At 39.3% G+C, this 14,652-nt stretch overlaps 1 protein-coding gene across 1 annotated transcript in view; it reads left to right on the top strand.

Moving 5' to 3' along the window:
- Nucleotides 1–7,159, top strand: part of THSD4 (thrombospondin type 1 domain containing 4) — a gene marked incomplete at both ends in the record, with an annotated part of 242,988 nt that extends 235,829 nt beyond the window's left edge. The window contains 4 exons of the mRNA XM_080351008.1: nucleotides 1,195–1,368; nucleotides 3,986–4,165; nucleotides 5,454–5,598; nucleotides 7,017–7,159. Of these exons, the coding sequence (XP_080207134.1) occupies nucleotides 1,195–1,368; nucleotides 3,986–4,165; nucleotides 5,454–5,598; nucleotides 7,017–7,159 (642 nt within the window). The remainder of the gene's footprint in view (nucleotides 1–1,194; nucleotides 1,369–3,985; nucleotides 4,166–5,453; nucleotides 5,599–7,016) is intronic.
- Nucleotides 7,160–14,652: the final 7,493 nt, after the last annotated feature.

Raw genomic sequence — 14,652 nt, 5'->3', positions numbered from 1 at the left:
TATTTTCAAGTTTTTGCCATTTTTACTTTGAAAAGACTTCATTAGCCATCAAATATGGTTTGCTGAGGAGTTAAGTATATTTTACGTATCTGTGTGAAGTAGAAAATTTTGTTGTGCTCCACCAAAAAAAAAAAGTTCATTATGTTACTTACAGGCGTCATTTCAGAGAAGCTTAACTGGTCAATCTTGTGTCTCATTACCAGTTCTTTGAATCATTCTTAGTTTTATTCAATATTTTTTTTTTTTTAAATGTTCCAATAGAGAGTTTCATTCATTCACAAGAATTGAACTGTTCATTGTGGAAGCAATACACAGTTTCTCCTAACTAATTACCTTGTCTGTTAAAAGATTAAGATTAAGAAAGAACTAAACAACAGAAAACAGTCTAACACAAGAATTGATTATTTCCCTGGCATGTTTATGTTTTTTAAATGTCAATAGTTGGGTGCTGCCCAGAACAGTGGAATATTGAAGACTTTCCCACTGAAGTAGATGAATGACCAAACTATAAGGGCATAAATGGAATTTATCCTGAGTGATTTATGGATGACATGCATCCTGTCTCCAAATATGTGACATAAGAATAGGAATCTGCCTATCACTGATTATTAAGATCTTTCACGATTTAGCAATTCGAAGTTGAGAATGGTGAATGTTAGTTGCTGGGAAGTCATATCATTAGAAAGCAACACTGAATTTAAATAAACGTCTACAGCCACCGCCTCTTCCTCCCCGTGTCCTTTTTAAAGAGTGTAGGAGTTCACCTGGCTGACAGTGGGAACAGGCAGAGGAGAAACTTGTAGAACAATTCAAAGGCTGAAATATGGCTGCTTATTGAAATTATCCTTTCTCAGATCTATTAATTGGTATGTAAAAAGATGAATAAAATGAAAACTGAAAGAATTTACAGACAGGAAGAAGGAAAAGTAAGAAGGCTAATAAAAAGCTATAAAAAATAGATTCCTTTCTTCCGTAATCCTTCAATTTCTTTCATTTGTGACTGTAAAAGGTCAGGTACTACTTGTAGTGTATTCAAATGCATGAGACTGTAAGATGATTTGCTACAGCTGAATTACAAGTAAAAATAATTGACTTTGTATAAATTACTGTAATTTCATGCTTGTTGCTTCTCCTCATGTCACTGTGCAGTCTGGAGGACAGACAGGTGAACATGTTCTCACTTTTGCTCCCCAGTGTTCTGCAGAGTGTGGTGCTGGAGTCCGAACGCGTTCCGTGGTTTGTATGACGAACCACATCAGCAGTTTGCCTCTGGAAGGCTGCGGCAACAACAGACCCTCAGAAACAACTCCCTGTGATAATGGACCCTGTGCTGGGAAAGTGGAGTGGTTTGCTGGGGGCTGGACACAGGTAAACTCTATATCTAACAGATGTTTGCTTTCTGCTGGTAGTTTAATTTTTAAAATGTATTTTTGTGCAATGAAGATGTGTGCCAGAAGGTATTTCTACCTCTCTGTGGAATATTTGGATGGTTTTTTTCTTCTGTATTTTGCTGGATTGATGTTCAATACTTTTCAGCACCTGCTGGTTTTTTACTTTGATGAAAATAAGATTTTGCTCGTGTCTTCCTCTGTACCTTCATTTTTATTTCTCATCTACTGACCCAGTGTATTTATAAAATGAAAGATAACAGAAAGCTGCTTAGCATATTCAGGTGATTGCTAAAGGAACAGATTTGTGCCTTTTCAAGTTTAGCCTTTGTGATCATGCATACCTGCAGAGATATATATATATAGCGAGAGAATTTCCAAAATATAAATAAGACAAAATACAGTAGCTAAACCCAAAAGTTAGCTTCAGTATTGTTGTGCTGAATTTTGTGATAATAGGTGAAAAGAACAAAATTTTGTTAGCGGCTTCTATCCTGATGCTCTTTCCTCAAGGTAAATTCTTCGCTTGATCCACATCTCAATAGTCCTGCTCGTTCTAAATGAACGTTTCAGAAGCTGCCAGCTGGTGCCCAGACAGTTCTGTCCCTTTGCGTGGCCTCTCAAACAGCCTCGAGAGCCTCAGGACTGCTGGCACCAGCACTTCATCCAGCTGGTAGGGAAAGGTCTCTTGGCTGTGCTATTAACTCACTGCATTTCAGATTCCGAGATTCCTCCAGGTAATAAGGAGTTGAGAATTAGAGTGGTACAGCTACTACTATGCTAATGCTTTTAAATGACAATTATTTGTACTGTACAACAGTAATAACAAATTCAGATTTAAAACAGCTGCTGTTCTAATGACAGATAACGTCTGGGCCTTGTTATTGACACCACTCCATGCAGGGGAATAAGAACTTTATATCCATGCTTGCTAGGACAGAGAGAAGCCTTCAGTAAGGTCATCCCAACTCTCCCCTTTCTGTTCGGAATAAGAAAGTTTCCGTCTTTAACAACTGCCTGTTCTTATAAGCCAGTTCACCTTCTCTCTTTGCATGAGATTGAATTGTTTGATGCATATCAAGGGTACAAATCTTTGCTGTATGTTATTTGAAAAAAGTGTCTGACAACACCTGTTCTGCTGCCCAAATCCTGACTTGTAAACACCAAAGTGAGAGCTGACAGTCAGCAGAGGAGGAGGGGGCACTGGTGGATGACTTTCCGTATTATGCTTCACTAGAGCTAAGACTGAATGTTAAGGTTTTGTCTTTTGGAGGAACCGTTAGAAGGGACAGAGATGTGCAGTGTTAAAGAAAGTGCAGTTATGGTCTTTTCTGTAGAATTTATTTGGGTGCATTCATCTCAAGGTTCTAAGTTCAGCTCAAGGTTTCTGTGGGTATCTGGTAAAGGGATAAAAAATTCCACCCAAAATATTAACGAAATCCCCGCATTTAATAACGTTTAATTGGTTTAGGCTGGAAAAAGCCTTTGAAAATCATAGTCCTTTACACAAAGTAGACACCAATATGTTGCTGGAATCACCTTCTATAAAAACCTTTTTACAAGTGCCAGGAACAGTATTGTGTGTGTATTTAAAATTTAAATGGGCAATAAGAATCTGTGTGAGTCAAATTTGCTTTTTGGTACTGGAACCAACACTGTATCACATCGATACTTGCAAACATGAAAAGAACACCCTGGCAGATCAAGGCATTTTCTAAAAGCCACATAGAATGTGGGGATTTGTAAAGCTGCAAAACGGTGCTCTAACCTTGTAACCCTCAGAGGTTCAGTGCAGTGCAAACAATCCTGCTTCAGCAAAAAACACTAACACTGTTTATGGAGAAAGTAAGTTATGCTTCTCTTTTTATTAGAAAAATAAATACCAGTTTCTTTCTGTAGCTACAGGTAAAACTACACTTCAGGTTTCTCTGAAAAGCACACTTACAGTCATATGTCTCCATAAAAATAATCAGAAATATGTTTTGAGTCTGTGGTACCAAACTTGGACTTCACACAAGTACAGTTTTAAGCACTATAACCATTTTTAAGATTAACAATTAAATATGTAATACCTGACACTTAGTAGCCAGGTGATGAATGAAGTCATTACTATATCCTTCAGCCTTTTCTTGTCTTGGTTCCTAACTGTGACTGCTGGCTACTATGTTAGTACTGCATACAAATAATCCAAGGTTTATCTAGGCTACTATTCTGGTTCTGAGAGATAAAAGCCTTACTACAGGAACTGAAGGAATACTTCACCCTTTTCTCTTCAAGTCATTCACATGCCAGTGATGGAAGGAAAGAGACAAGTAAGTTTATTTTACTGAGGAAAGAACATACAAAAGTTCTTTCATACAAAAATGGATTTTGGATGTTAGTGTCTAGGTATGTGTTCAAGAATAGGGAATAAGCATAACTTTACAAATTTACCTGGTTTAGTGTTAATTTAAAATGCAAGTATATATGCGTTAAGTGTGTGTGTGTTATTTTATTTTAGAAACAGATAACGTGGAGCAACACGTTACTTTGGAAACAAGTTGAAGGACATGAGTGGAATAACGAATTCCACCACTTTTTTTTGTTCTCTGATACAGTGCTCTAGTGAATGTGGCAGTGGAACTCAACAGAGAGAAGTCATTTGTGTTCAGAAAACTGAAGGCAGTTTTGATGTTTTGAATCCCTATGAATGTTCGTATTTGGAAAAACCACCCAGCCAGCAGTCCTGCTACCTCAAACCCTGTGGATCTAAGTGGTTTCACACAGAATGGAGCACAGTAAGTCTATCATGCTTTTCTATATCTGGTTTTGTTTCATGTGTCTTTCTGTTCTTTTTGGTTTTCCCTTTTACTGAATGCTATTATTTGACTGGCCTACTGGCAGCACGAGAAAGCAGAAAAGAAGATAGAAGAGTTTGTGTATAGTGTGCTGTATGTAACACCTAAATTCTGTCTTGGTTCCATTTTAAATGCATAAGATCTTTACAAACCTGAACTGAAGTTCTTGTTGGATTTGGGATAATTACAGTGTTCTATACAGCCATGTAACAAGAGTCACTATATAAAAAAACCACAAGTGTTCTATGACTGTGACCACAGGGCTGTGTCTTTTCTAAGGTGGGGAAAAGTTGTACTTAAAGATGAAACAGCAATTTAGGAATATATTATTGAGACTATTTTAGATAGTTTACTACAATATCTGATTTTATGATAGTGATAAGTTGTTTTTGCCATGTTAGGAAAATGAATAATCACATCCAAAAAGCCAGAAAGAAAACATTCATACTAGTTTGGGGCTGTTAAGGTTTTAGTCATTATAAATGACCCAGATTTAATTAAGTTTGTGAGCATTTAGGTCAAACTGGACAGTGAGGCAAATCTCAAAGACCTCAAAATTCTTGAAGTCAACAGGGGTTTTGCTTCAGAATGGGCAGAAATGTGTAATAATTTGCTTTAAAAATACCATGACAAGCAAGCACAGAAGTGTCTGTCTTTATAATGGACTTTGAAGGAGCACAGAAATATTTTCTTTAGAAATTCAAAGAAACCTGTAACGCTTAGAAAAACTGTTGTGCTGCAAGAAGGGAAAAATAATTGAGCACTAGAAAAAAGGCAGTTAAAGTTATTCCTGATTGTATATAGAGGGAGGAAAAAGGGCAGTGGAGGGCAGTACAGTCAAGTAGTACAGTTCAGTGCAGGAAATTCTTAAAGTAAGAAATGTGAACACTGTGCAAAAAGTACATTTAGGAGATACATATAAAAAAGCAGAGAAGAACAAGACTAATTAGAGAAGCAAGCAGCTAACTAATAAATTCAGAAAAGGAAATACTGTAGTGTGCTTTCAGTTGCACGGTGCCTACCATGTTTACTTGTCCAGTTATTGCCTCCATAATAAAAAATGTTTTTGAACCTTTAACAAAATTGCACCTGTATGCATAAGGACTTTGTGGTGAAGTTGATAAACGGCTACAGTGATACCTTGGTCTGGCTTCAGGGCTCCCATTTTTTTCTTGCTGTATTTGCACATCTCATATGGTCTTCATGAACTTCAGCTTTTGTGTTTCAGTGTTCCAAATCCTGTGAAGGAGGATTTCGGGTTCGAGAGGTACGATGTCTATCAGATGACATGATAGCCAGCACTCAGTGTGATCCACAGCTTAAACCTGAAGAAAAAGAACCATGTAACACACAAGATTGTATCCCTGAAATAGGTAAGGAAGAAGCAGCTTCTGTTCTGATGGAACTCCATCTAGTGGAGAAGATATTTAATAATCTTGCAGAGGTTTTAGAGTATATTTTCTTTATCAGGTTGAGGGTTTCATTTTTACACAAAATACAGCTCTTTATGGTGTAAGAGTAGGTTTTCCTTTCTGATTAAAAACCTTTTCCTTGTAACATGTAAGGAAGGGGCTCACTTTTAAAGTTGCTGAGAATGTAGGAAATGCACTTCTGTGAAAATGGTACATATAGGGTATTTTTACGCAGACTCCTTGCATTGTCAAAGGTTTCTCTTGGCAGAGTCTTGAAAACAAACAAAACAATAATGTATGATATACTGAATTTGGTAACAGGTTCTATAAGAACCAATAACATTAAACTAAGACACTAAGGGTGATTAAGCAATTTTCTTTTATATATAACAAGCATATACATACACATAATTTGGCATTGGAATTAAGTCATTCATCACATACAGATTTTATTTTAATAATCATGAGAATGACTATGGAAAGGAAGATGCAAGTGTTTAGAAACAGTTTTAAATCTTACAGTCTAAAACAATTCTCAATTGAGAATTATTCTTCAACATAATTTAAGATGACTATATAAAAATCCTGGTATAGCAATAGTATTCATATTTTTATTGTATTGGTGTTGTTATTTTTTATTTAAAACAGGCTTGTACAGAATTGCTCATTTTTACATCTGCTATTAGGCTTCTGTCATTCAGTCTTTTTCTTGACAGCTCAGTCACATACACGATTGTATGAAAATCTTAGTTGTCACTTTAAAAGCATTTCTAACCCTGTTGATTGTAAAAGAAAACTTCAAAATGTGAACAGACCACGTCCTAACAGCTTAGAAAAATGGGGAATGTTAAGAACACCAACTTTTGTCTTTTTTCATGTCGCTACTTTAAACTGATTGTAATGTTTGTAAGGAGGGAGATGGTTTACTATTTTCCAGTACTTAGATTCATCAGTACTTGAAAATAGCATTTGCAGGTTCTGCTGCCGTCTGTGCACTGCCACATAGATTAGTACCTGTGAACTGAAAAATGAAGCGGACATAATGCCCAAGTGAAGAATACTGGAGGCTTCCTATCATCTGCATTCGAGACAAAATATGTAGTAACAAAAAAAAAAAAAAAAAAGCGCAGTGAACCCCCCCCAAAACCACACAAAAGTATAAATGGAAACAGATGCATTTCTTCCACATTTTTATGCATCTTTTTATTAAATGCAGAAAATCTTGAATATTCTAACTTATTTGCACAGGTAGTACATTTTAACCTGGCAATGAATGTTTAAATATGGGTCCAAGGGATTTTACATGGTAAAAAGAAATCGATTGGATAGTTGTTCCTGTAATACTCTTCCGTTTCTTCTCTCTTCCTTTTTCTCCACAGATGAGAACTGCAAAGACAAATATTACAACTGCAATGTGGTGGTTCAGGCCCGGCTCTGTGTCTACACCTACTACAAAACAGCCTGTTGTGCATCCTGTACCCGTGTGGCAAACAGACAACCAGGGTTTCTAGGACGTAGATAACAAATACTCCTCTGCTCAACGTGGCAATGTCAGTCTTCAGATGGAGCTTGAACAGTGTTACTGTTTTGACTACAGCAGGTTTTAGCTTCTTAGAGATGGTTTTCTTATATTACTGAGTCCATCAAGACTGTGGTTAAATCTCACACCCTTTCAGTTACAGTTATTGTGCAGTTATCTTTTTTTAAATGTTTGTTGTAAAACCATGATCTTTTTAAAGCATTAATTTTAAATGATACTATTATTTGCACCTGCTCATCAGATAATTATTTAAAGAACATACCAGCCTTAGTATTGTGAAATTAGTAAAAACTAAATCAATCACAGGCAATTACCAGAGATATTTGACCAGTGTGGTTGCAGCTGCTGCATTATTTTCTAAGTGCTTACTCTTACTTGGTATTTTGGACTGCCTTAAATTAGATGACTAAATCAATGAAACATGCACATGAGAAAAAATACTTCACAAAGAACCAGACCCTTGAAGAACAATTTATCATCAGTTTCTTAGCACCCTGATGTGTATTTTTAATTACTTCAGTCCATTCATAATAAATTACAGTCACTGTTAAGTTTTCTCAGTTGTACTTTTAACTAATGTCCTGTCCCCAGGCAGCAAATATATATACACTTGACTGCCAAAAAGTGCCTTTATATTTAATTCATAAACTCTGGAAATTACACTTTTCTAATTTCATGTGGATTTTAAAATACATTACCTACCAGAGTGCCGCTAGTTTCTAGCCCTTTAAGTCTTTAACAACTGCAGCTGTCAGTGAGACATTTACCAGAAAGGCGAAGAGCCTTTGCTGGTATAAAAAGGTGATTGTTTCCATTGGCAAGCTCTCTTTCCTGTAGGGCAGTTATTTCAGGGAACTGCTAGGTTGCCTAATGTCTTGTCTCTGCACTATTCCCTAACAACTACCATACCAAAGTACTTTGCCCAGACCTAGTCTGGTATGTCACCAGTTTCTGAAACAACCACCAAAGGATGCAGGTCTCTGTGCTTTATAGTAATCCATTGCTCTTGGAATCAGGCAGCAGGAGGAGTGTAGTAGTCAAGTACCTGTAAAAAGGACATTTTAGCTATTGTCATTCTTCAGGTTTTGATCAGTTATTACAACATACTTGTCTTTTTTCAGTCAGTGTTTCATCCTGCAGATCTATTCATATCACTTGTTTTCTGCTACTCAAGAATCGCTCCAGATTTAGAGATGAATTTAGGTGGTGATTTTTCATTTCTGCAATTACTGTACTCAGCCTTGGGACTTGCTAACAGCAAACAGGATGTGCTGTGCAGTGCAGATGAAAGTTTTTGCGTTATTCTCTAGCCTTTACAGGAGAGGTCTTTCAAATGTGTAAATAAGGCTGAGGGGAAAAAATTAACACCTCCGCTTAGTCAGCTGTTTATTACAGCATACTGCTTGTAAATTAGAGATACCCAACTATGCGTCTGTTTCTAAGGTACCTGCTGTCCCAGTTGAAAAACAATTTCAATGATCCATGTTAAGTCGCTCCCAGTGGTGTGAAATAACAGTGATTAAGGTGTCCTGCTGCTGCTGAAGAACCACGTTGGAGCCTCACGGTGTATTCTTTCCTTCTTCCTGCTTTGGTGGAGAGGATGTAGGAGAGAGGATGGGGCACTGGGAGGCAAAGCCTGCTGGTGTGGGACCAGTCACATCAGTTTGTGTGCTGGGAGCCACAGGAAGGTAGAACTCCTGTAGTCTAAAAGCTGCCTCGGATTGAGACAAACCGTAGATTTTATGATGTGGTCACTCGTTAAAAATGTGTTTTGGTCATGATGAACTACTACTGTTTGGCTAAGTGAAACAAAAAAGTGTTTCCCCTAAAATTTGTAGTTACTCTTTGTGACTATAAACCAGTAATGTCATTGGCTCTTTCTGTGCACCCTGATTTGAGCTTTTTCACTGTAATTAATTGATATAAAGCTGCTAGAAACAGAAATGCTAATTAGAAAACCTTTAATTTGAGTTCATGAATCTTTCACGGTCCTATTCCCTTGTATTGCGAAGATTTATCCATGAAGATAACTTACAGATTGATGATCATTTAAATTACTCAAATTCTTGACCAAAGAATTATATGGAGAAAGTGCTGCATAAACAGCTCTGGAATCCAGTATTTGCAAATACATATTTTCATTTTTGCTGTTGTCTCTCTTGTCCCAAGGAAGTGTATCCCGTCAGCTTGAGGGAAATACCTGTTCCGTAAAAAGCCTTTCTGAAAACCACAAGGCGAATGAAATGCAGAGAGGTAATCAGGTAATCATGTTTGCAATGAGTTCATAGAAAACAATCTGCTTGCACACACTCTTGCCTGTGAGACAGTCAGTGACTCAGCACACAGACAGGCAATCCCAGTCTTTTAGAAAATAGGTTATTTTGCTCTTGAATATGTGGCTATTGAGTTGGTTTACAAAGATGATAATACTGTACGCTACATTAAGCTGCCACTAAAATAAAGAGAATTGGTGAGAGCTGAAAGATATATCGAAGAATATATACATACACATAATAGTATAGCCCTGTGTTATGCCTAAGCTGTACAGCTTTGTGAATTGAAGGCAGTGAGTTACAGTTGTACAAATTGTACCTTTTTTTTTTTAGTAAAGGGACAGTTTTCAGATGTACCAGATAAAACAAAAAAGATTGTTTCACCTATTTAACCATCTAATGATAAGGAAACTGCCAGAATGTTGCTGAACTTAATAATTTATCATCTCTTCTCATGTCAGCATAATCAAAATAGATGTTCCTGCAAAATGAACTGATGAACCCTGCGTTTCAGCACTTTAATGTACTAATACTATCTACACAAAGTGCGTGCTATGCTAAGATTTCACCATCATACAAAGTGCACTTTTGAAATTGTGACTACAGTAAATGATTGTTTGAATAGTGCAGTGCACAAATTTAGGATGATGCCTGCAGAGGGCCCGATTTTACTTTCACTGTAAATCAGAGGTGGCCTTAATGAATGCAGTAGACTTAGAGCAGGCGTAGTACCAATATAAAGAAAGAAATTATACAGGCTTCTGAGTTGGAATGCTTTAATTTCTTTTTCTGATATTTTAACATTGGTAAAAATCCTGCAAAATGGTGGAAAGAAAACATGCTTCCTTGCCTTAAAGAGTTTCATGTACCAAATCTAGTAAGACCAGAGTAAGTATAGGAGCTGTAGATAATTGAAGGGTCTAAGCTGTCTAACTGCTTATTGGGGTAAAATCAGCATGCAGCATGTCTTGCAGACACACAAAATTGACTGGCCAAAATTGACTCTATCCAGGGCAGGCTCTGTGTCTCAAAGCACCCTCCTTCTGATGTAGTGCTGGTGCAGTTGATTGAGTTATCAAAGGTCCATCAGGGTTTGCCAGCTCCTGCACAGCGTCAGATCCAAGCAGATGTGGGTAGAATTGCTTGTGTATAGCGATTGCATGCCAAGTTTGAGAGCACTGATTCTCCCTTCTCGCTCACTGAGAGAACTGAAGGTGGTGTGGAAGCACGAGGGATGCTCCTCTGGGAATGAGCCTGTGTCTGCCTTGCCCAGCAGAGAGGCAGTGTTAGCATTTGCTTTAGTGTCTCAGACCTTCAGTCCCCACGGCTCTGAACTAGGGAAGATCTCGTTAGCCAGCAGGCGAGTGCAGGAGCCGTGGGTGTTCTGCAAACCTGCTCGCCTTGGAGTCCAGCCAGAGTGTGTGCCCACCAACCCCATGCAGGGGTACCTCAGGATGCCTGCACGGGGAGCTAGGCTCTTCCTCACTACACACATAATCTGTGCTTTATTTCTTTTTTTCCAATACTTGAGCAGAAGGAGAACTTTCTGTATGAGTAAAGCAGTGTTTGACATGGTTTTGTTGATTAGATCCCAGTTTTATGACAATACGGTGCAGTTCAGAGTTTGGTCCTTTTATACAGAAAAAACCCCAATGTGTTGCAGAACATCTGAAGTTAATTAAATGTTAACACAAGGAGGTATTATAGGTTACTTGTTCACACACTTGGTAAAAGTGGTCAGTATAGCCCTGACTGAAGTGAGTACATGAAAGATGTAGAATAAAAGGCCACGTGGGGCAGCAGTAGTGCCTGGACTTTGTCTGGACTTTGTCTGAGACCTAGAAAGCACCAGTGGTCACCAGTGAGGGAGGAAGGAGGTAGGTGCTGGAAACAGCTTAGGGCTAGTAAAGGGGGGGGTTCTGCCTTCCTGAGGAAAATATTTTTCTTCCACTCTTTCTAATTTATGCCACTGTAAGTAGTAAAATGTGCTTTTCAGGGTCTTGCTTTACCTCATCCTCATCCTGACCTGTCTCCCTTTCACACCCACAAGTATTCTCCTCTTCCTTTTATCTCACCTCCGTTCCTTTGTCCTTTGGATGACAATATTCAGTTTAGCCAGAATTACTGAAAATTCTTAACTGGCCATTTGGTTGATAAGAGTCTATGTTAGAAACAAGCCCAGCTATGAAGAGAAATCTATTCCTGCTAGGCCAGAGAGAGAAAGTGTGTGTGTCTGTGTGTGTGTGTCTGTCTAGTGTAACATGCATAGAATTGAAGTACCTACTGAATTAATTCCTGTGCAATGAACTTGTGATTGCACAGCTATTGAGGTATGTAGTGGCCCTTCACTCTCACATCTCCTGCATTAAAAAAAGAAAGATAATGATCATCTTCATGCTCAAAAAGGAAAAACTGTCTGTCTGTCTGGTTTTCTCAAGACTTACGCAGAGTCCCAGGCTTCTTTAAGAGCTATTCTGTGTATTGGGCAGATAATTCAAGTGCATGTCTGTAATTGGAATATAAAACATGAAATTTTCAACACTGAAAATAAACTGCCTTTATTTGTATACTGACAGAATATGTTTGTGGAGGATACATTAGCTGCTGTTAGGAAAACTGAGTAAAATAATTATTTCTATATCAGAAATGAAAAATCATCCACTAAGCATTTTCAATATATTTTAAAGCAAACTTACCATCATTATAATATCTCAGTAGTGTGGGTGAAACTCAGACCTGGTGAAAGGGAGAAAATCTCATTCAAGAGAACTCACACCTGACCTGAACCCAGTTCTTTGCTTCTCAGTTTTTAGCAACCAGTTCTTATTCCCAATCTTCTATATTCCCATTTGTTCTAATGGGTTATATGTAACTACCGCAATATCTGGAGTGGAGGGGAGCTTAATTTTGAGAAATCCTTTCCCTTCCAGCGACAGTCTGTGGTTGCCGCTTGCCCTGAACTGTGCGGTCTGTGCTGCGTCTGGGTCTCTTGAGACCGGTGGCCTTGGCAGGGGTTTGGGTACTTGTGAACTTGTGAAGTCCCATTGTAGTCACTCAGGATCTACACAGAGGATCAGGAAGGACTGGAGACAAAAGAAACCCTAACGTTTTTAATGTGTATAAAATGGTCTGCTTGACCCTCATAATTGATATTGGCAGAAGGATATACTTTATTATAACTTATTTTGTTGTTATTTGTAAATACAAGATGTCTATGGGAAATATGTAATTCTGAGCTGTGTCTATGTAACAAGCCACTGCACCAAAATATTTCAAATATTTAGAATAGGCAGATTTTTTTATTAAAAGGGACCTAATATGTATTTATTTACATATACCATTCAAATTTTGTCCAGCTCTTTCATTATACTAACCCAGCTTTTTAGGGAATTTTATAGCACAAGTATTACATATATATTTTTGTATATATGTCATACTGTAAATCCATAATACAATTTTCTAAACTTTCTGATTAGCCAGTTCCTTGAATGAATTAAGGGGGGAAAGTATAGGCAAATTGCTCTCTGACTCGTTCAGGAATATGTATCCATGGCGAAGCACCTGAACCAGAACTGTACAGCATCCTTTTCATATTGTATACATTTTCTCTTTGATGGAAAAATGTTAACTATTTTTGTTTATGACTAATTTATTTTTTATTATTGTGAAAAATAAAGTAATTCAAGATGAATTGATGCGACATGATTTATTTCTTATTTGGTTGAAATATTGAATGTAGAAATGTTGAAATGGGTTGAAATGTTGAAATGTTCTTCCAGAGTTTCTTGAGGTAGGTCAAGTATCATCAAGGGCATGGCACACTAAGGGAATCCTGACTCAAATTTAGGAGTGGCCAAAATATGTCACCAAAGGCCGTGTCTCCGGTGTGCCGGCCTGGCAGAGCTGGTGGTCGCATCCTGACCGCTGCCCCTCAGAGCCGTGTCGGTGTTGCAGGGGGAACGGCGGCTGTTCCCGGGGGTCTGTCAGGCCCCGCTTGTTTCCTCGGCAGGTTTGCTCCCAGTATACTCCTAACTTCATTGTCCATTTGCAGGACGAGGCTCTGCCGCTCCCCCGTGGGGACTCTGCGAAGGAGGGGTTGGTATTGCAGGAGGCAGCTGGCATGTGCGGTCATGGAATCTTGCAGTTCTTTGCAATTACATCTGGTTTTCCATTAGTGCTTTACCAGTGGAACATGAGGATGTAACAGCAAAATAATCTAAGTGTGGATGCAGCTGAAGTGTGTTTTTACGGTAAAACAAGCATTGTGCATGCTGAGAGAGCGTGCAGGGCCTGGGTGGGGTTTCTGTTTGCAGCTGATGAAGGATCATACCCTTTTTTGCCCACTCTGGCATCCCCAGAACAGCCCTATAGGCAATTAATTACAAATTTCATTATAGTTTCACTATAAATCAGTGAAACCGAGGGAGAAAACCAACACCTGAACGTTTTTGGAGATAACTTAATGTGATGTGACCTTCCACCTTTGCTGTTAGGAGAAATTCCGCACCGCTCCGGTATTTCGAGTTGTGCCTTGGATTCGGCGCTGGGCGACGGCTCGCGCGCGGACAGACCGGACGCTCCCGCCCTGTGCCGGGGGGCGCGGTGAGGCACGCGCTGCCGCCGCGAGGCGCCGCCTCGTGCCTCGGGCGCTCAGAGCGCGGCGCTGCGGCGCGAGCCGGGCCCGGGAGCAGTGCGGGCGCGCGCCGCCGCGGCCGTTGGGCGGGAACGCGCTGCCTGAGGAGAGAGGAAAGGGGAGAGGAGAGGAGCGGAGAGCCGCGTTTGGGCGGGTGCGCGGGGCGCGCTGCTCGCCTCAGAGCGGCGTTTTGCTTGGAAACGACCGTTGAGATCATCAAGCGGCAGTGAAGAGAACGTGGGTCCCCCGCCCGTGTGTGCCGGCAGGGTGAGCGGGGCTCACCTGTGCTGCCTTCCCGCGGCTGCGGGACACCAGCGCTTGGGCCGTCTGATGTGTGCCTGTGCGAAATGGACATTTGCTTTTTTTAAAGAAGAGTGGAACTTGAATTACTAACCCATCAAGTTATACGTTAATAAATTTCTTGTTCTTCTCACACATGTTCTTTAAAATGAAATTTCAGTGTAAAATGAGGAGTCCTGTAGCAGATGCAGTGCTTCTTTTTTGTCACCTTTGTTCAGAAGTGAGGTGATCATGACAATGTGGTGATTTGTTGGAGCCTTCAGACCTGC

Source organism: Nesoenas mayeri (genome assembly GCF_963082525.1).
Source record: "Nesoenas mayeri genome assembly, chromosome: 11".
NCBI lineage: Eukaryota > Metazoa > Chordata > Aves > Columbiformes > Columbidae > Nesoenas > Nesoenas mayeri.
This window is presented reverse-complemented; position numbering and strand designations above follow the sequence as displayed.